General features: G+C 49.5%; 1 protein-coding gene across 2 annotated transcripts; it reads left to right on the top strand.

The window, feature by feature from the left end:
* The first annotated feature begins 4,317 nt into the window (after positions 1 to 4,317).
* LOC138833787 (TAF6-like RNA polymerase II p300/CBP-associated factor-associated factor 65 kDa subunit 6L) lies at positions 4,318 to 18,960 on the top strand. 2 transcript variants are annotated; one of them, XM_070032094.1, is made up of 11 exons: positions 4,318 to 4,423; positions 8,049 to 8,208; positions 9,085 to 9,171; positions 9,710 to 9,860; positions 10,010 to 10,060; positions 11,255 to 11,349; positions 13,748 to 13,822; positions 13,962 to 14,182; positions 14,818 to 14,950; positions 17,946 to 18,074; positions 18,190 to 18,960. In XM_070032094.1, the coding sequence occupies exons 2-11, from the start codon at positions 8,062 to 8,064 to the stop codon at positions 18,958 to 18,960; spliced, it is 1,860 nt and encodes a 619-aa protein (XP_069888195.1). In that variant the 5' UTR covers positions 4,318 to 4,423; positions 8,049 to 8,061. The 2 variants fall into 2 exon arrangements, with proteins under 2 accessions (XP_069888195.1, XP_069888196.1); XM_070032095.1 differs by lacking the exon at positions 4,318 to 4,423 and adding an exon at positions 4,601 to 4,873.
* Positions 18,961 to 18,996: the final 36 nt, after the last annotated feature.

The raw sequence follows: 18,996 nt of genomic DNA, 5'->3' as shown, positions 1-18,996 counted from the left end.
CCCCCACAAAAAAAAGCCAGATGTGGAGGAATAGCTGAGTTAGTAGAGTATCAACCATGAATGTAAAAAAAAAGCAAGAGGGGCTGGGAAGGTGGCTCAGTGGTAGAGTGCTTGCCTTGCATGCATGAGGCCCTGGGTTCGATTCCTCAGCACCACATAAACAAAAAGAAAAAAAGCCAGAAGTGGCGCTGTGGCTCAAGTGGTAGAGCGCTAGCCTTGAGCTGGAGAGCTGAGGGACAGTGCCCAGGCCCAGAGTTCAGGCCTCACGACCGTACCTCCCCCCCCAAAAAATAAAAATGAACCCAAAAAGCAAGAGCATGAGGGCCTGAGTTCAAGCCCCAGGAACAGCGTAATGTATTTACGCTGGATTTACGCTGGCTTACATATATGTATTTATGCTGGTCCTGGGACTTAAACTCAGGGCCTGGGTGTTGTCTTTGAGCTCTTTTGCTGAAGGCTGGTTAGTGCTCTACCACTTTGAGCCACAACACCACTTCCAGTTTTCTGGTGATTAATCAGAGATAAGAGTCTCTTGAGAGGGGCTGGGAAGGTGGCTCAGTGGTAGAGCGCTTGCCTTGCATGCATGAGGTTTGATTCCCCAGCACCACATAAGCAAAAAGGAAAAAAGCCGGAAGTAGTGTTGTGGCTCAAGTGGTAGAGCGCTAGCCTTGAGCTGAAGAGCTGAGGGACAGCACCCAGGCCCAGAGTTCAGGCCCACGACCGGACCCCCCCCCCCCCAAAAAAAAAAAAAGTCTCTTGAGGACTTTTCTGCCGGGGCTGGCTTTGAACTTGGATCCTCAGATCTCAGCCTCCTGAGTAGCTAGGGTTGTAGTGTGAGCTACTAGTACTTCCACTGTTGCAATGAAATTTTACTGGAAACATTTGTTTAGGTTGTAGGTACTATCTCATTGTAGAATGAGTTGTTTACACAGGCTGTAGGGTTCTCCTAGGCTCCCTAAATACCATGTCTCATTGGGAGTAAAATTCTTCCCCAGATGAACCAATTACTCATATATAAACTATAGTGGGAGGGGGGACACCTGGAAGGAACACCAAGTCTGGAGAGAAGACTGGGCAGAGTGCTAGTTGAGGGAACTGAGCATCTGAGTGCTGTTGAGGACGCAGATGTTGGGATATAGGGTGTGGCGCTAAGGCTAGCACCATGCTGTGTAGTAAACTTTTAGGCTGACATCCTCACAAGCCACCACACACACACTTCTCCCTTTTTCTTCCTCCTCTTCCTCTCCCTTCACTTCCTTCTAAAAAGAAAAATCTGGCTCTAAAGTCATTCTAAAGGTATGCCATCTTGTGTCATGTGAGTCTCATTTTTTTTTTCTGTGGGGCTTGAACTCCGGGCCTGGGCGCTGTCCCTCAGCAATTCAGCTCAAGGCTAGTGTTCTATCACTTGAGCCACAGTGACATGACACTTCCAGCTTTTTCTGCTTATGTGGTGCTGAGGAATCGAACCCAGGGCCTCATGCATGCAAGGCAAACACTCTACCACTGAGCCACCTTCCCAGCCCAAGTCTCATTTCTGCCTCCACAAAAACTGTAGGCAAAAGCTGGGCACCAGTGGCTCACATCTGTAATCATAGCTGCTTAGAAAGCTGAGATCTGAGTATCATGGTTCAAAGCTAGCCCAGGCAGGAAAGTCTGTGAGACTGTTAACTCCAATAAACTAGTCAGAAAAAGTCAGAAGTAGTGCTGTGGTTCAAGTGGTAGAGCACTAGCCTTGAGCACAAAGAGGCTCAGTGACAGTGCCCTGAGTTCAAGTCCCAAGGCGAGCCCCCCAAAAAAACATTTGTAGGCAAATAAGTGCCATACTTATTTATTTATTTATGTATTTTTTTTTTTTGTCGGTCATGGGGCTTGAACTCTGGGCCTGGCTGTCCCTCAGCTCTTCAGCTCAAGGCAAGCACTCTACCACTTGAGCTACAGAGCCAATTCCGGTTTTCTGGTGGTTTATTGGAGATAGGAGTCTCACGGTCTCTCCTGCCCGGGCTGGCTTTGAACCGAGATCCTCAGATCTCAGCCTCCTGAGTAGCTAGGATTACAGGCGTGAGCCTATTTAAAGACTGGATACAGCTTCCATGTATTCCAATGGCCCTTGGGTTTTCATTCATCCTCTCCTGCGTCAAAGCTTGCAAATGACTCTCCAAACCAGTAAACATCAGCAAGGTGATTGGTCCACACCCCAGGTATTGCTGAATTGTGAACAGACTCAGAGAAAGGCATCCTCTCTCCTTCCTTTCAAGCACACGTGGATGGACACTATAGTGTCCCAAAGCATCAAACCACTTCAAATGTCAATATGGTGGAAAAAGACTCAGCAGGGTCTTTGCCTCAGGTGAGTTGTCATGGCAACCCTAGATACCTCCATCTGCTGTCATAGCTCAGTCCCAGATGATTCTCTTTAAACAAGCTGCAGCATCTGGCCCTGAGAGGAAGTGGGGAAGATATATACAGGCATTCTCCCCTACAGAAAACTCCCTTCTTGAATTGAAATGAAAAGGGTGAGGAGTGTAGCTCCATGGTAGAATGTTTGCCTAGCATGTCCAAGGCCCTGGGTTGTTTGGTCCCCAGCACTGTGATTAAGTAAATAATAATAAATAATAACTCTGGCCAGGCACTGATGGTTCATGCCTGCAGTCCTTTCTCAGGAGTCTGATATCTAAGGATCTTGGTTTGAAACCAGTCTAGATAGGAAAGGGTCCCCCCCCTCAACCCCCCAATCCTGGGCCCTGAACTCAGGGTCTGGGTGCTGTCCCTGAGCTCCTTTCTGCTCAATGCTAGTGCTCTACCATTTGAGCCACAGCGCCACTTCCAGCTTTTTCCGAGTAGTTTATTGGAGATAAGTGTCTCAGGGGACTGGGAATGTGGCTTAATGGTACAATGCTTGTCTGGCACGCATAAAGCCCTAGATTCGATTCTTCAGTACCACATAAACAGAAAAGGCTAGAAGTGTCGCTTTGGCTCAAGTGGTAGAGTGCTAACCTTGAGCAAAAGAAGCTCAGGAACAGTGTCCGGGCTCTAAAAAAAAAAAAAAAAAAATCTCAAGGACTTTCCTTGCCCAGGTTGGCATTGTACTACGATCCTCAGAGCTCATACTCCTGAGGAGCTAGGATTATAGGCATGGGCGACCAGTGCCCAGCTTGGAAAGTTTTTAAGACTGTGTTTTTTTTTTTGGGGGGGGTCCAGTCGTGGGGCCTGAACTCTGGGCCTGGGTGCTGTCCCTCAGCTCTTCAGCTCAAGGCTAGCACTCTACCACTTTTTTTTTTTTTGCTTATGTGGTGCTGAGGAATCGAGCCCAGGGCCTCATGCATGCAAGGCAAGCGCTCTACCACTGAGCCACCTTCCCAGCCCTAAGACTGTTATCACTAAATAATTACCTAAAAAAGCCAGAAGTAGACCTGTGGTTCAGGTGATACAGACTAAACGAATGAAAAAAAGCTCATAGTAGTCCCCAGGCCCTGAGTTCAAGCCCCAAGACCAGCACAAAGCAAAACAAAAAATAATCATCATAGCTCTGAGAAAACTGCCCATCCTTGGTGAATATGAAGAAATTTATTGCTTCCTGATATTAGTGAAAATTTAATCTCCCATTCTGCCAAGTACATTACACTTCCTTGCTTCTCTCTCTCTTTCCCCTCCCTCCCTCCCTCCCTCCCTCCCTTCCTCCCTTTCTTTCTTCCTTCCTTCCTTCCTTCCTTCTTACATCGGTCGTGGGGCTTGAACACAGGGCCTAGGCGCTGACTCTGAGCTCTTTCAAGGCTGGAGCTCTACCATTTGAGCTGCACCCCACTTCCTGTTTTCTGGTGATTAATTGCATATAAGAGTCTTTGAACCGCGATCGTCAGGCGAGAGACACCCTCAGTCGGCCAGATGTTGGCTCAGTCAGAAGTTCCTGTCTCAGCCCAGAACAGCTAGGGAACTGGACCTGTCCTCTCTAGAAGTGGTAGGTGATGATGGAAAGGTTAGCAGGGAAGTCAGAGAGCAAAGTCTTAGAGCTTTCCTGCAATCGCGGAAATGTGAGTGTTCGGAAACTGAGGAGCAGGCAAGATCAAACGAACGAAGCCAATTTCCCTGAAGAATATGCTTCCTAAATGTATGCCAAATCACGCAACACCTGCTCGCAAAACTAGCAAAAGCTGTCGCTTTAAGAAGTGCCAATCATCCCCTCACGTGATCACCTGCGCCCTGGGGTCTTTCACAGCACGTTCACAACGACCAATCACGTGGCGTGAAGCCTCCTGTTGGGCGGGAAGTTTGTAAGGCGACCGCCTATTGGCTGTGCTCCAGGAGGGCGGGGCCTAGACCCTGAGAGAGGGAATTAGTGTGAGCGGGGTGAGTGAATCCGCCGCCACCGCCGCCGCCTCCGCCGCCTCCGCCTGAGTAGCTTCCCTCGCCGCGCCGGAGCCCTCAGGTGAGCAGACCGTACCCGGCTCCAAGGACTCCCAGTCCCGCAGTAGACTGCTCACTTACCGGCCTCGAAGCCTGCTCCGCCGGGGCCCGCCCCCTTCGCCGACCACGTGACCCAAGTTCTGTGACCCCTGACCTCTGGTACCCTACCCCACGCCCTCAGGATCGGGGACGGGCCACGCCGGGTCAGGGGAGGCGGTGCCTGTCCCCGTGGCCCGCGGAGGTGGGTTCCCACGCCTCCTTCCCAGAGCGACTTGAGGCTGAGGGTGCTCGGGGAGAAGGCAGAGGAACGCGGGACCTAACACAGCGCAGACTTTCTGAGGTCCTCGGCGGGGCGCATCCCAGGGACTCCCGCTCCGCGCCCCCGCGCCACGGCCAGACTTAGTGCTCCCACTTTACAGATGGGAAACTGAAGCTCCTGATGAGCCACTAGAGAGCCTAGGGTCACCTGGGGGTGAGTTTGCAACTCCCGATCTTTGGGCTGGGAATCCAGGCCTTGTTCTGCACACCAGCCTCTGATATGTGTGTGTGTGTGTGTGTGTGTGTGTGTGTGTGTGTGTGTGTGTGTGTGTGTGTGTGTGTGCGTATACATATGTATATATGTACATATATAGAGAAACGTGTGTATTCACGTACGTATATGGGCACACATTTGTATATATACACCTGTGAGCTTTGATATCCTTGGCTATGAAGTAGAGAAAAATAAATATCTTCTTGGTAATCAGGATACAGTGAGGGCATAGAAAGCAGTTCAATGCCTCAGGCTTTTTTGGGTCAGTTGTGGGGCTTGAACTCTGGACTTGGGCGCTGTCCTTGCACTCTTCCGCTCAAGGCCAGTGCTCTATTGCTTGAGCCCCAGCGCCACTTCCAGTTTTCTAGTGGTTTATTGGAGATAAGAGTCTTACAGACTTTTCTGCCTGGGCTGGCTTTGAACCATGATCCTCAGATCTCAGCCTCCTGAGTAGCTAACTCTGGGCCTGGGCTCTGTCCCTCAGCTCTTCAGCGCCACTTCTGGCTTTTTCTGTTTATATAGTGCTGAGGAATCAAACCCAGGGCCTCATGCATGCGAGACAAGCACTCTACCACTGAGCCACCTTCCCAGCCTGAGGATCATATTTCAAAGCCAGCTTGAGCAGAAAAGTCTATGAGACTCTTTTTTTTTTTTTTTTTTGGTCCTGTCGTGGGGCCTGAACTCTGGGCCTGGGCACTGTCCCTCAGCTCTTCAGCTCAAGGCTAAGCACTCTACCACTTGAGCCACAGCGCCACTTCCGGCTTTTTTTTTTTCTTTTTGCTTATGTGGTGCTGAGGAGTTGAACCCAGGGCCTCAGTCATGCAAGGCAAGCGCTCTACCACTGAGCCACCTTCCTAGCCCCAGTCTATGAGACTCTTTATCTTCAACTAACTACCAAAAAGCCAGTGGAGTTATGATTCAAGTGGTAGAGCACCAGCCTTGAGCAGAAAGGCCAAAGCAAAAGTGTGAGGCTCTGATATCAGGTCCTAGTACTGGCACACGCACGCGTGCACACACACACACAGAGTTAACAGAAATGTATAATTACAAACGTTTATAACAGAATACAGGACAGAGAGGGGAAAGTTCCAAGCAGAAGAAGCAACAAAGGTCCTGAAATAATGATGAGAATCAATGTAGAATACATGGGAGAAAGCACTAAGAGGTTTTGCAGACAAAGGTGGCATCTGCACAGCTTTTGGGATTCAGTTTTGTTCTTTATTTCAGAGACAACAGGGAGCCAATGCTGTGGACATCAGGTAGGATGTCCATTGGGTAAAGAGCAGTGAACTCTGCTAGCCTGGGTGGGTCACCTTGGAACTGGACCTGACTGCCTGCAATGTGTAGCCTCAAGCTTAAGTGGACCTACCTTCCATTTAGGTGCTGTGTGCATTGCTGGAGTCAGATATTAGCTGCTGTTTTTGTTGGGTTCATATTTTATCATATCTTGTGAACAGAAGAATAGCTTCCTGCATGTAGGCCTTGTAGCCAAATTGGAGAAGACCGGACACATGGGCAAAAAGCCCAATCTCTAAAAGCCTGACAGGTCTAGATGGCATAGGGGGCAGAAGATCTTAGAGACTGGATTTAGAAGGGGAAGGAATGTAGAACAGGACAGGAAACCAGGCTGAACAAAGACTTGATGGACATTAAGATGATGAGACAGGTAGGGAGATCTAGGAAGGTCTTCCTGGGAAGAGGGTCATGTTGAACAGCTATGACAATTTGATAAACTGAGGAGTTTGAATATCGATTTTACAAGGTGTGGATCGGTATTGATTTTTTTTTTTTTTTTTTGGTGCTGGCATTGGGGCTTGAACTCAGGGCCTAACTGCTGTCCCTTAGCCTTTTTTTGTTCCAGTTTGCTGCTTTACACTCTGTCATAGCTCCATTTCTTGCTTTTTTTTGTGGGTAATTGGAGTTAAGAGTCTTTCCTTCCCCGGCTGGCTTTGAAATGTGATCTTCAGTAGCTAGGATCATAGGCGTGAGCCACAAGCGTGCCCGGCTCAGTGCTGATTTTTGAACAAAGCAGTATCTGGATAAAAGTAGTCTTTTGTTAGAATTTAGTTGATGGCTTAGCATTGTTGGCTGAAGCCTGTAATTGTAGTTGCTCAAGAGGCTGAGGTCTGAAGATCATGGTTCAAAGCCAAGCTGGGTAGGAAAGTCTGTGAGACTCATATCCAATAAATTAGCCCTCCCTCCCCAAAGAAAAAGCCAGAAGTGGTGCTGTGGCTCAAATGATAGAGCACTAGCCTTGAGCAAATGAAACTCAGGGAAAGAATCCAGGCCCTGAGTTCAAGCCCTTGGACCAGCAAAAACAACCCCCCCCAAAAAAACAAAAAACAAAAAACAAAAATCAGTTTGTGGTGGGTGTAGTAAGACTAGGAAGAGGACATGAATTTATTTGCCATTTAAGATTGGTAATTAGCGGGGCGAGATGGCTTGTGCCTGTAATCCTAGCTACTCAGGAGGCTGAGATCTGAGGATTGCGGTTCAAAGCCAGCCTGGGCAAGAAAGTCCATGAGACTCTTATCTCCAATAAACCACTAGAAAACTGGAAGTGGCGCTGTGGCTCAAGTGGTAGAGTGCTTGCCTTGAGCTGAAGAGCTGAGGGACAGCGCCCAGGCCCAGAGTTCAAGCCCCATGACCGACAAGAAAAAAAAAAAAAAAGATTGATAATCATTAATGAATTCCTGGACTTTTTCTTCATGAACTGAGGATGGGTGGCCTAATGCATGCTAGGCAGATACTCCCCTGCTGGCCTATGCCAGCAGTGCTGGAATAGCGTTCCAGTCTCTGATGTCCTGTTGTGTTATCCTTATAGCCACCCTGGAAGGTAGAGGGTAGATAGGGTAAATCATTGTCCCCGTTTTGCCTTTTGGAGCACCAGATTTCAGGTTGAGCCTGGTCAAGTTTACATGCAGTGATGGGGCATAGCTAGCCGCAAGTCGTGTGAGCCCTAAGCTTCTCTCTTCCCATTGGTTAGTCTGCTTTTCTTCTCTGAGCCCCAGTTTCCTTGTCTGGGTCCTCTGAGCACCCTATTTGATGATAGTGGAGTGAGAGCAGCAAGTCTAGTTGAGAGGATCTTCATCTGCGCTGCCCTCTCTACCCCTAGCTCCACTGGGGCCATGGCGGAGCGAGAAGAGCGGCGGTTTGTGGAGATCCCACGGGAGTCGGTGCGGCTCATGGCCGAGAGCACAGGCCTGGAGCTGAGCGATGAAGTGGCAGCTTTGCTTGCGGAGGATGTGTGCTACCGTCTCCGAGAGGCTACCCAGGTGAGCCCCCCTCTTTTTTTTTTTTTGTCAGTTGTGAGGCTTGAACTCTGGGCCTAGGCGCTGTCCCTGCGCTCTTTAGCTCAAGGCCAGCGCTCAACCACTTGAGCCACTTCTACTTTTCTGGTGGTTTATTGGAGATAAGAGTCTCACGGACTTTTTCTGCCTGGACTGACTTTGAACTGTGATCCTCAGCTCTTTGCCTCCTGAGTAGTTAGGATTTACAGGCATGAACCACCGGCACTCCACACATCCCCCCTCCCCCTCCACCCCTTTACTCACTTCCTTCCACATTTCCTTGGTAAGTCTATGTTGGTCCCCGCCTGTGCTTCAAGGGTATGGAAGTAGTCCATGCCCTTTTCCAAGATCCCTTCAACCCTGCCAGGCTTGCCGTAAGTCCAAGTCTTGCCAGGCACTTTCTCACATGCTTTTCTCAATAGTGCTGGCTTCCCTGGCCAGGTGGGTGGGATAGTCACATGCTCCACTTAGGAAACTGAGGCACAGTGGGGACATGACCCAGGAGAGGTTGTGTTAAGAAATGAGTGGGAGGGCTGAGAAGGTGGCTCAGTGGTAGAGCGCTTGCCTTGCATGCCTGAGGCCCTGGGTTCCATTCCTCAGCACCACATAGCAGAAAAAAAAAAAAAGCTGGAAATGGCGCTGCGGCTCAAGTGGTAGAGTGCTAGTCTTGAGCTGAAGAGCTGAGGGACAGCGCCCAGGCCCAGAGTTCAGGCCCCACGACCGGACCCCCCCCCAAAAAAAAAGAAAAAAAAGAAGTGAGTGGGAATCCAAGCTTTCTGATTCTCTGTCGGACCCACTTTATTTTGGGGGTCACCACACCTGCTGTTCCTTGACCCCTGACTGTGGCTTCTGTCCTCTCAGAATAGCTCTCAGTTCATGAAGCACACCAAACGGCGCAAGCTGACGGTGGAGGACTTCAACAGGGCCCTCAGGTGGAGCAGTGTGGAGGTGAGTGGTCAGCTTGGGGCTGGCATTGTGGTGAAGAGCAAACATCCAGCAATGGCAGGCAAGGTGTTGGGTTGGGCCCAGGCTACGGGAACATGAGTTCCCAGAGTGGAGGCTTGTGGAACTCCTGAGGTTCAGGGGGCTTAAAGGTAGACTATAAACAGGTTCCTAAAGAGTACTGAAATATTTGAGCTTGTCTTTAAAATAATCCAGGAGGACAAGAGGGCATGCTGAGTAAAAGGAGGAGCCTGAGTTAAATCAATGGGTATTAGCATAGCCTAGTATAATTGTTCTAGAGCAGTAAGTTGAGGAAGGAAGGTTATGAACAGGAGAGAATGGTAAGTTCCCAGAGTTTGGTGAGTGTGAGTGGGGAGAACTAAAACCTCAGGGGAAAATTAATTGAAGATGAGTCTCAAACTTTCTTGCCTGGGCTGGCTTTGAACCATGATCCTCAGATCTCAGCTTCTTGAGTAGCGAGGATTACAGGTGTGAGCTGCTAGTGCCCGGCTTCACACTGCTTTGTAATTCTCCCTTTCCCCAGGCTGTGTGTGGATATGGGTCCCAGGAGGTGCTTCCCATGCGCCCTGCCAGGGAGGGTGAGCTCTATTTTCCTGAAGACCGAGAGGTGAACCTGGTGGAGCTGGCACTGGCCACCAACATTCCCAAAGGCTGTGCTGAGACGGCTGTCAGAGGTGGCTGTGAGGGTCCTTCCTGGGGTGGTGACAGGGGCTGGATGGTTAGAGTGCATGGGGACAGGTGCAGATGGGGTAGAATTTGGAGGGGTATGTGGTGCTGTGAGGTGATATCAACCCAGGCTGACATCTGTCCACCCTGGTTTTAGTTCATGTCTCCTACCTGGATGGCAAAGGAAACCTGGCACCTCAAGGATCAGGTAAGCCTGAGGGGGCATCGCACTCTGGGAGGATTTTGCTCCGTTAGGTGTGAGCATAGGTCCTCTGTGCCTCTTCGTCTGCATTTTCCAAGGCCTGACTTATATAGGGGCTCTCAGCAGGAACTAGTCCCTGCTCAGGGAGCTTCAGATAGAGCCCCTGCCTATAATCACCATCATGATGCAATGTGTTGGAGGCCAAAAGTCTAGGCTTTGTGCTAGGAGGTGTCTCACTTCCAGGGTATTTTGTTTGTTTTTTGGGTCCGGTCGTGGGGCCTGAACTCTGGGCCTGGGCGCTGTCCCTCAGCTCTTCAGCTCAAGGCTAGCGCTCTACCACTTGAGCCACAGCGCCACTTCCGGCTTTTTTCTTTTGGCTTATGTGATGCTGAGGAATCGAACTCAGGGCCTCATGCATGCAAGGCAAGAGCTCTACCACTGAGCCACCTTCCCAGCTTTCCAGGGTATTTTGTTGGTGGTGGTGGTGGACATGGGGCGTGAACACAGGGCCTGGGTGTCTCTGAGCTCTTCGACTCAAGGCTAGCACTCTACCATTTTGAGCCACAGCTCCACTTCTGGTTTTCTGGTAGTTAATTGGAGATAAGAGTCTCATGGACTTTCTTTCCTGCCTAGGCTGGCTTTGATCCTCAGAGCTCAGCCTCCTGAGTAAGCTCCCAGCTACTTTCAGAGTATTCTGAACAGAGCTTCCCAGAGTCTGAGGCTTGGGTATAATTTTTTTTTTTCTTGGTGCCTATCCTGGGGCTTGAACTCAGGGTGTGGGCATTGCACCTGAACTTTTTTGCTCAAGGCTAGCTATCATTTGAACCACAGCTCCACTTCCATCCTTTTGGTGGTTAATTGGAGATACAAGACTCATGGGCTTCCTCCCTCAGCTGGCTTTGAATTGTGAGCTTCCTGAGTAGTTAGGATTTTAGGTGTGAGCCACGGGTGACTGGTGAGGTTTGGAAACTTGGGGTTTGAGGACTGAGCAGGAATCTGCTGGCAGACAGAAGAGAGTAATGAGGCATGTACTGCTTGCCTGGTCAGGGCATAGCAGCCTCCTGATTGCAACTGGAGCCTCTGTGCTCTGGTTTCCCTGTCTAAATAAACTTCTTGTGGGGTTGTGCAGAGTTGGGTATTGGGGAGTGGGCTGGGGAGACCTTTTCCACCTCTGACCACTTCGTGCCCAACCTCCCACAGTACCCAATGCAGTGTCTTCACTGACAGATGACCTGCTCAAGTACTATCAGCAAGTAACACGGGCTGTGCTCGGGGATGACCCACAGCTGATGAAGGTGAGTGAGTGGGCCTGAGCTGAGGCACATTTGACTTTTGTTGGGCAGAGTTTTGCTTTGTATCCTAGGCTAGCTTTGATCACACAATCATCCTGCATCATATATCGTGTTGGGGAAAAGGCAAACTTTTATTGTTTTGTTTTGTGTGTGTGTGCGTGCGCGTGCGTGCGTGTGTGTGCACTGAGGCTTGAATTTGGGGCCTTGTGCTTTCCATTGGCTTTTTCAGTCACAGCTGGTGCTCTACCACTTGACCCCATGCTTCCACTTCTGTTCCTTTGCTCCTTAATTGGAGATAGAGGACTTATCTGCCTGGATTGACTTCTCACATGTCAGTCAGCTTCCTGTGTAGCTAGGATTATAAGTGGGAATCACTGACACCCAGGCTTTTGTTATTAAAAAATGATCATAAATCAATTGTATATATGGGGTTTCATTGTGATGCTTACAACATGCATATAATGTACTTTGAACAAATTCACCCCAAAGTCAAACTTTTAAACCACATGAAATTCTGTTTTTGGCTGGTTGTAGGCCTTGAACTCTGGGCCTGAGTGCTATCCTTGAACTGTTCAGCTCAAGGCTAGTACTCTACCACTTGAGACACAGTGCCACTTTCACCACTTTTCTGGTGGTTAATTGGAGATAAGAGTCTCATGGACTTTAATGCCTGTGCTAGCTTTGAACTGTGATTCTCAGCTCTCAGCTTCCTGAGTAGCTAGGATTACAGGCATGAGCCACCAGTGCCTGGTCACATGAAATTCTTTCAGTGGCTTACTTCCTCTTCCTGCCAAACTGTTTAATAAAGGTGGGACTTATTTTCTGTTTTTTTTTTTTTTTTTTTTTTTTTTGCCAGTCGTGGGGTCTGAACTCTGGGCCTGGGCACTGTCCTTCAGCTCTTCAGCTGTAGACTAGCGCTCTGCCACTTGAGCCTCAGCCCCACCTCTAGCTTTTTCTGCTTATGTGGTGCTGAGGAATCGAACCCAGAGCCTCATGCATGCAAGGCAAGCACTCTACCACTGAGCCACCTTCCCAGCCCCAAGGGACTTATTTTCTGAAGGTATCCTTTCATTCTGCTGCCTACTCTTCAGGGTATTGGTTGATTCTGGGACCAAATGGGACATCCACATTGTAGCTCTTATTTGTCTGGATGTAGGCAGGGAAGAGGATATAGAGGGGATTAAGTTTGAGTCTTAACTCTTACATACTGCAGGCCCACTATGCTTTGGCTTCTGGGCTCCACAGGGTCTGCTGGACACCACCCTTTGTCTCTATTCTTTTGTTAACAGGTGATTGCTTGTAGTTTGCTTAGTAATGTGGGCTCTCCATGAGTGTTCGTTTTATATTATCTTTTGTCTTTACATGTTTACTGCTGTTTGTCTTGCAAAATTAGGAGTCATGCTACCATTTAGTCTTATCTTCAAAAGTTTACTTTATTCCTCAGAAACACACCTGTATTCTCAGGTACTCAAGAGGTTGAAGCAGGAGAATCTCAAGTTTTGTGTCTGCCTTGACAAAGCAAGACCCTATCTTTTTGATGTTGATTGTGCAGCTTGAGCTCAGGGCATGAGTGCTGACCCTGAGCTTTTTGCGCTCAAAGGTAGCACTGTACCACTTTGAGCCACACTACCACCTCCCGTTTTCTCGTAGTTAATTGGAGAGAAGAGTCTCACGGACTTTCCTGCCTTGAATGGCTTGGTACTGTGATCCTCAGATCTCAGCCTCCTCAGTAGCTAGGATTACAGGCGTGAGCTCCTAGCACCTGGCTTAAGAATTATTTTTTAACTTTGACTGGTATTGTAGCTTGGTAGCAGGGTTTTGTGCTCTTGCTTTTTTTTTTTTAAATTGTTTTTTGGGTCCAGTCGTGGGGCCTGAACTCGGGGCCTGGGCTCTTCAGCTCAAGGCTAGCCCTCTACCACTTGAGCCACAGAGCCACTTCCGGCTTTTTTCTTTTTGCTTATATGATGCTGAAGAATCGAACCCAGGGCCTCATGCATGCAAGGCAAGCGCTCTACCACTGAGCCACCTTCCCAGCCCTCTTGCTTAGTTTTCTTGCTCATATTATGCACTTCCATTGAGCCAAGTCTCCTGTCCGGTATTTTGCTCGTTAATTCCTAGACTTTTCTGCTCCAGCTGGCTTCGAACTGAGATCCTGCAAGTCTCTCATTCTCTTTAGTAGCTAGGTAGGATTACAGGCATGAGCCACTGGTCCTGAGCTACATTTACTTTACTAACAGACATGCTGTGTGTATATGGGTTTGTATAGGTTAAACTGATAGAACTGTGGAGACACTGTGAACACTCAAGATATTTCATGCTTGTAGTGCTAAACTGTGCTCCAGAACAGTGTCAGTTTCCTCTTGGGGAAGTGGTTCCAAGGCCTTCTGACCTTTCTTTTCAGGTGGCTCTGCAGGACCTTCAGACAAACTCCAAGATCGCCGCGCTCCTGCCTTACTTTGTTTATGTGGTCAGTGGGGTGAGTGATCATTCTGAGATGGGGAGTTTTGTGGGGAGATGACCCAGCAATAGTGGGTCACGCTCATGGCAGGTGCTAGCAGAATGGCAGCTCCTTCCTGTTCCCCATGTTTCCCTTAACCATCTCGTTCCACCCACAGGTGAAGTCTGTAAGCCATGACCTAGAGCAGCTGCACAGGCTGCTGCAGGTGGCACGTAGCCTGGTTCGGAACCCACACCTCTGCCTGGGGCCCTACGTCCGCTCCCTAGTGGGCAGTGTCCTCTACTGTGTCCTCGAGCCATTAGCTGCCTCCATCAATCCCCTGAATGACCACTGGACTCTGAGGGATGGAGCTGCCCTCCTACTCAGCCATATCTTCTGGTAGCTACTTAAGAGTCTTGGGTGGATTGGGGTGGGATGTGGGTATTGAGAACAGGGAAATGCTTTCCTTTTTTTTTTTTTTTTTTGGTGGGGGGAGGTCAGTTGTGGGGTTTGAACTCAGGGCCCTGGGCACTGTCTCTGAGCTCTTTTGCTCAAGGCTAGCATTCTACCACTTTGAGCCACACCACTTCTGGTTTTTGAGTGGTTAATTGGAGATAAGTCTCACAGGGACTTTTCTGCCTGTGCTGGCTTTGAACCACAATCCTTAGCTCTCAGCCTCCTGAGTAGCTAGGAGTACAGGTATGAGCCACTGGCGCCTGGCTTGGACTTCAAACATACCAAGATTGCTGTGCATGTTGGAACACACCAGTAATTCCAGTACTTGGGCATGTGAGGCAGGAGTGTCACAAGTTCACATTCAATGTGGGCAAAAAACACAGCAAGGTGAGCTCCATAAGGATCTTGTCTCACAACAAAAACAAGTCCAGAATACTAAGGCCTGGATCCTTCAGTTCTGTCTCCTGGGTCAACCAGTCTGGTAGCTTTGTCCACCTAGCCCATAGTGCCATACAAGTGCTAGTCTCTGTGTGGGCAGCATTATGCCTCATCTTTTTCCCTGACTCTTACTTGCACAGGACTCATGGGGACTTGGTGAGTGGCCTCTATCAGCAGATCCTGCTTTCCCTGCAGAAGGTCCTGGCAGACCCTGTGCGGCCTCTCTGCTCTCACTATGGTGCTGTGGTTGGGTTGCATGCTCTTGGCTGGAAGGTAAGCACCTTAACTTTATTTCTATGTTGGTACTGAGGCTTGAACTCGTCATGCTCTTGCTTACCTTTTGTGCTCAAGGCTGGATCCTTAGAGCCATAACTGCACTTCTAGCTTTTTGCTAGTTAATTGGAGCTAAGTCTCTTGAGGGCTGGGCGTTGGTGGCTCACACCTATAATCATAGCTCCTTAGGAGGCTGAGATCTGAGGATCATAGTTCAAAGCCAGTTTGGGCAGGAAAAGCCATGAGACTCAGAAAACCAAAAGTGGTGCTGTGGCTCAAATGTAGAGTGCTAGCCTTGAGCCGAAGAGCTGAGGGATAGTGCCCAGGCCCAGAGTTCAAGGAAGTTTCTTGAATTTATCTGCCATGGCAGGCTTCAAACCTTGAGCCTTAGATGTATGTCCTGAGTAGCTAGGATTACAGTGTAAGCCACTGGTGCTAAGCTCCAGTCTGAATTTTTTTGAGAATCATGAGTTGACATGTGTTGAAAATACAGTATTGTCTTTTACTGTACAAGTGGCATATGCCTGTGCTGCAGTGCCATGTACTGAGTTGCTGTTTTAGGCTAGGCTTAGTAATGTCTTCTATTTGTAAAGTGTTAATTCAAAGGTTCTGCTTGGCAGATGTTGATCTGCCAAATGGGTTTCCATTTTATAAATTCTTGGGCTGGGAAGGTGGCTTAGTGGTAGAGTGCTTGCCTTGTATACATGAGGCCCTGGGTTCGATTCCTCAGCACCACATAAGCAAAAAGAAAAAAAGCCAGAAGTGGCACTATGGCTCAAGTGGTAGAGCGCTAGCCTTGAGCTGAAGAGCTGAGGGACAGCGCCCAGGCCCAGAGTTCAGGCCCCACAACCGGATCCAAAAATAAATAAAAAATAAATGAATAAATAAATTCTTGCTCATTTCATGTTAGGAAATAACTTTATCCCTCTTACATGCATTATTTAATGCTGGTTTTGTGGTTTGAACTCAGGGTCTTGCTCTCGATCTTCATATTTTTGGCTTGGGCTGGCCTCTGATCTCCATCCTCCAGATTTTTTTTTGTCAGTCATGGGTCTTGAACTCTGGGCCTGGGCACTGTCCCTTAGCAATTCAGCTCAAGGGGAGTGCTCTTCCACTGAAGCCACAGTGCCACTTCCGATTTTCTGGTGTTTATTGAAGGTAAGTCTCATGGGGCTGGGCACCGGTGGCTCACACCTGTAATCCTAGCTATTCAGGAGGCTGAGATCTGAGGATCATGTTTCAAAGCCAGCCAGGCAGGAAAGTTCATGAGACTCTTATCTCCAATAAACCACTAGAAAACAGGAAGTGGCGCTGTGGCTCCAGTGGTAGAGTGCTCGTCTGGCGCTGAAGAGCTAGAGCTAGTGCCCAAGCCCAGAGTTCAAGCCCCAGGACCAACAAAAACAAACAAACAAAATGAGTCTCATGGGGTTTCCTTGCCCGGGCTGGCTTTGAAACAGAGATTCTCAGATCTCTCTCCTGAGTTGCTAGGATTACAGGTGCACCAATGCCTGGCATCCTCCAGAACTTTTTGTCCTGAATTATTCCCAGGTACCCATGCACTACTATACCTGGCTTTCTATTAGATTTTCTAATAATAAACTGCCTTTGTTAATTCCAATAAGCAGTATTTTTGTTTACTAGTATTTTGTTTACTAAACTTTAAATCATTTGTCTAGATTCATAAATGAAATCATGTTTCCTTTTCATGTATTGTTCTTGTCCAAACTATTAGGATTATACTGGCCTCACTGAATGAGGAATTCTTATTTATTTATTTATTTCTGGTGTGGGGCCTGAACGCTAGTCCTGGGCACTGTCCCTCAGCTCTTCAGCTCAAGGCTAGCGCTCTATCACTTGAGCCACAGCACCACTTCTGGCTTTTTCTGCTTATGTTGTGCTGAGGAATCGAACCCAGGGCTTCATGCATGCCAGGCAAGCACTCTAAGCCACATTCCCAGCCCCGTAATATAACAATTCAAGAATGCTTTTATATTTCCTTTTTTTTTTTCTTTGTCAGCTATGGGACCTGACCTCTTGGCCTGGGCATTATCCCTCAGCTCTTCAGCTCAAGGCTAGCTCTACCACTTAAAATACAGAACCACTTCTGGCTTTTTCTGCTTATGTGGTGCTGAGGAATCAAACCCAGGGCCTTGTGCATGCAAGGCAAGCACTCTACCACTGAGCCACCTTCCCAGCCCACTTTTATATCTCTTTGAGAGCCAATCACATACTTTTCTAGGAGTTGAACAATTTTGTCAACATTTTCTAATACTCATTCTAGTCTATTGCTGTATTATTTGTCAGAACCTATCCCAGCTAGGCACCAGTGGCTCACGCCTGTAATCCTAGCTGCTCAGGAGGCTGAGATCTGAGGATTGTGGTTCAAAGCCAGTCCAGGCAGGAAGGGTTGGTGAGATTCTTACCTCCATTTAACCACCAGAAAACTGGAAGTTGCACTGTGGCTCAAGTGGTAGAGTGCTTGCCTTGAGCTGAACGGCGCAGAATTTAAGCCCCATGACCAACTAAAAAAATAAAACAAAACCTATCACAAAATGTCATCTCCTGTGAAATCTTTAAGTTTTTTTTTTTTTTAACATGAATTACAGGATTTTAATTAGTCAAGAGTGCTAGGCTCTGATTGTGTATTTAGTTTGAAATGAGTTCCTGGTCACATCTAAGTGAAAACAGTTTTTGTATTCAGTAGCAGTTTGCATACTGTAAATGTCTATGTTGTTAGCCATGACTATTACTTATGCCCTATACCCCGTGGGAAATATGGCAGGGATTTAGTAGGTCTGATCTTTGTACTTATCCCCAGTGCTTAGCACAAGCTTGGGCATTTGGTGGTTCCCAAGGATACGGTGGTTGAATATCCTAATGAAGGAATTTACGATTGAGCTCTATTATCAGAAGTGAAAGCTTTTCACGGGAAAGGGTACTTGACCTGGCAGTAAGCAATACAGGTGCTTATTGAACCTTCTCTCTCTCCTTCCAGGCAGTAGAACGAGTACTGTACCCACATCTGTCCACTTACTGGACAAACTTGCAGGCAGTGCTGGATGATTATTCGGTGTCTAATGCCCAGGTCAAGGCAGATGGCCACAAAGTGTATGGGGCCATTCTGGTGAGTGCTTGTTGCTTCCAGCTTCTCTGGCCTGCGTGAATTTAGGCTTATGTAGGGCGCTTGCTGGGCCAGGTTCCTCCCGGTTTTTGTCCAAACGAGTCCCTTGCTCTTCCAGGTGGCCGTAGAGCGACTGCTTAAGATGAAGGCCCAGGCAGCTGAGCCCAGCCGCGGCGGCCCTGGGGTCAGGGGCTGCCGGCGACCGGACGAGCTGCCGTGGGACAGCCTTCTCCTGCAGGAGTCGCCGTCGGGGGGCGGCGCAGAACCAGGCTTTGGGCCCGGCCTTCCGCTGCCGCCGGGAGGCGCGGGCCCGGAAGACCCGACTCCCTCCGTGACCCTGGCGGACACCTACCGGGAGCTCTACGCCTTCTTCGGCGACAGCTTGGCCACTCGCTTCGGCACCGGCCAACCCGCGCCCGCGGCCCCGCGGCCGCCCGGGGACAAGAAGGAGCCGGCTGCCGCCCCAGACTCGGTGCGGAAAATGCCGCAGCTGACGGCCAGCGCCATGGTCAGCCCGCAGGGTGACGAGAGCCCCCGGGGCGGCGGCGGCGGCCCGTCGGCCTCGGCGCTGGCGTCCGAGGGCAGGCCGCTGCCTCGCGTGCACCGGGCTCGGGGCGCGCCGCGCCAGCAGGGCCCCGGCGCCGGCACCCGCGACGTCTTTCAGAAGAGCCGTTTCGCCCCGCGCGGCGCCCCCCACTTCCGCTTCATCATCGCGGGGCGGCAGGCCGGGCGGCGCTGCCGCGGGCGCCTCTTCCAGACTGCGTTCCCCGCCCCGTACGGGCCCAGCCCGGCGTCCCGCTACGTGCAGAAGCTGCCCATGATCGGCCGCACGGGCCGCCCGGCCCGCCGCTGGGCGCTCTCGGACTACTCGCTGTACCTGCCGCTGTGAGGCGGGGGCCGCGCTGCGGCCTCTAAACCGACTTCG

The sequence above is a fragment of the Dipodomys merriami genome, unplaced genomic scaffold, assembly GCF_024711535.1.
Source record: "Dipodomys merriami isolate MVZ:Mamm:240054 unplaced genomic scaffold, mDipMer1.0.p SCAF_21, whole genome shotgun sequence".
In the NCBI taxonomy this organism is placed as follows: domain Eukaryota; kingdom Metazoa; phylum Chordata; class Mammalia; order Rodentia; family Heteromyidae; genus Dipodomys; species Dipodomys merriami.
The sequence above is the reverse complement of the archived record's forward strand: the minus strand, read 5'-3'. Positions and strand labels throughout refer to the sequence as shown.

Coding starts and splice junctions, on each gene's coding strand:
- LOC138833787 (XM_070032094.1), top strand. CDS start 8,062: ATGGCGGAGCGAGAAGAGCGGCGGTTTGTGGAGATCCCACGGGAGTCG. Junction 9,172..9,709: donor TCAGGTGGAGCAGTGTGGAG/GTGAGTGGTCAG, acceptor CCCTTTCCCCAG/GCTGTGTGTGGATATGGGTC. Junction 10,061..11,254: donor CCTGGCACCTCAAGGATCAG/GTAAGCCTGAGG, acceptor AACCTCCCACAG/TACCCAATGCAGTGTCTTCA.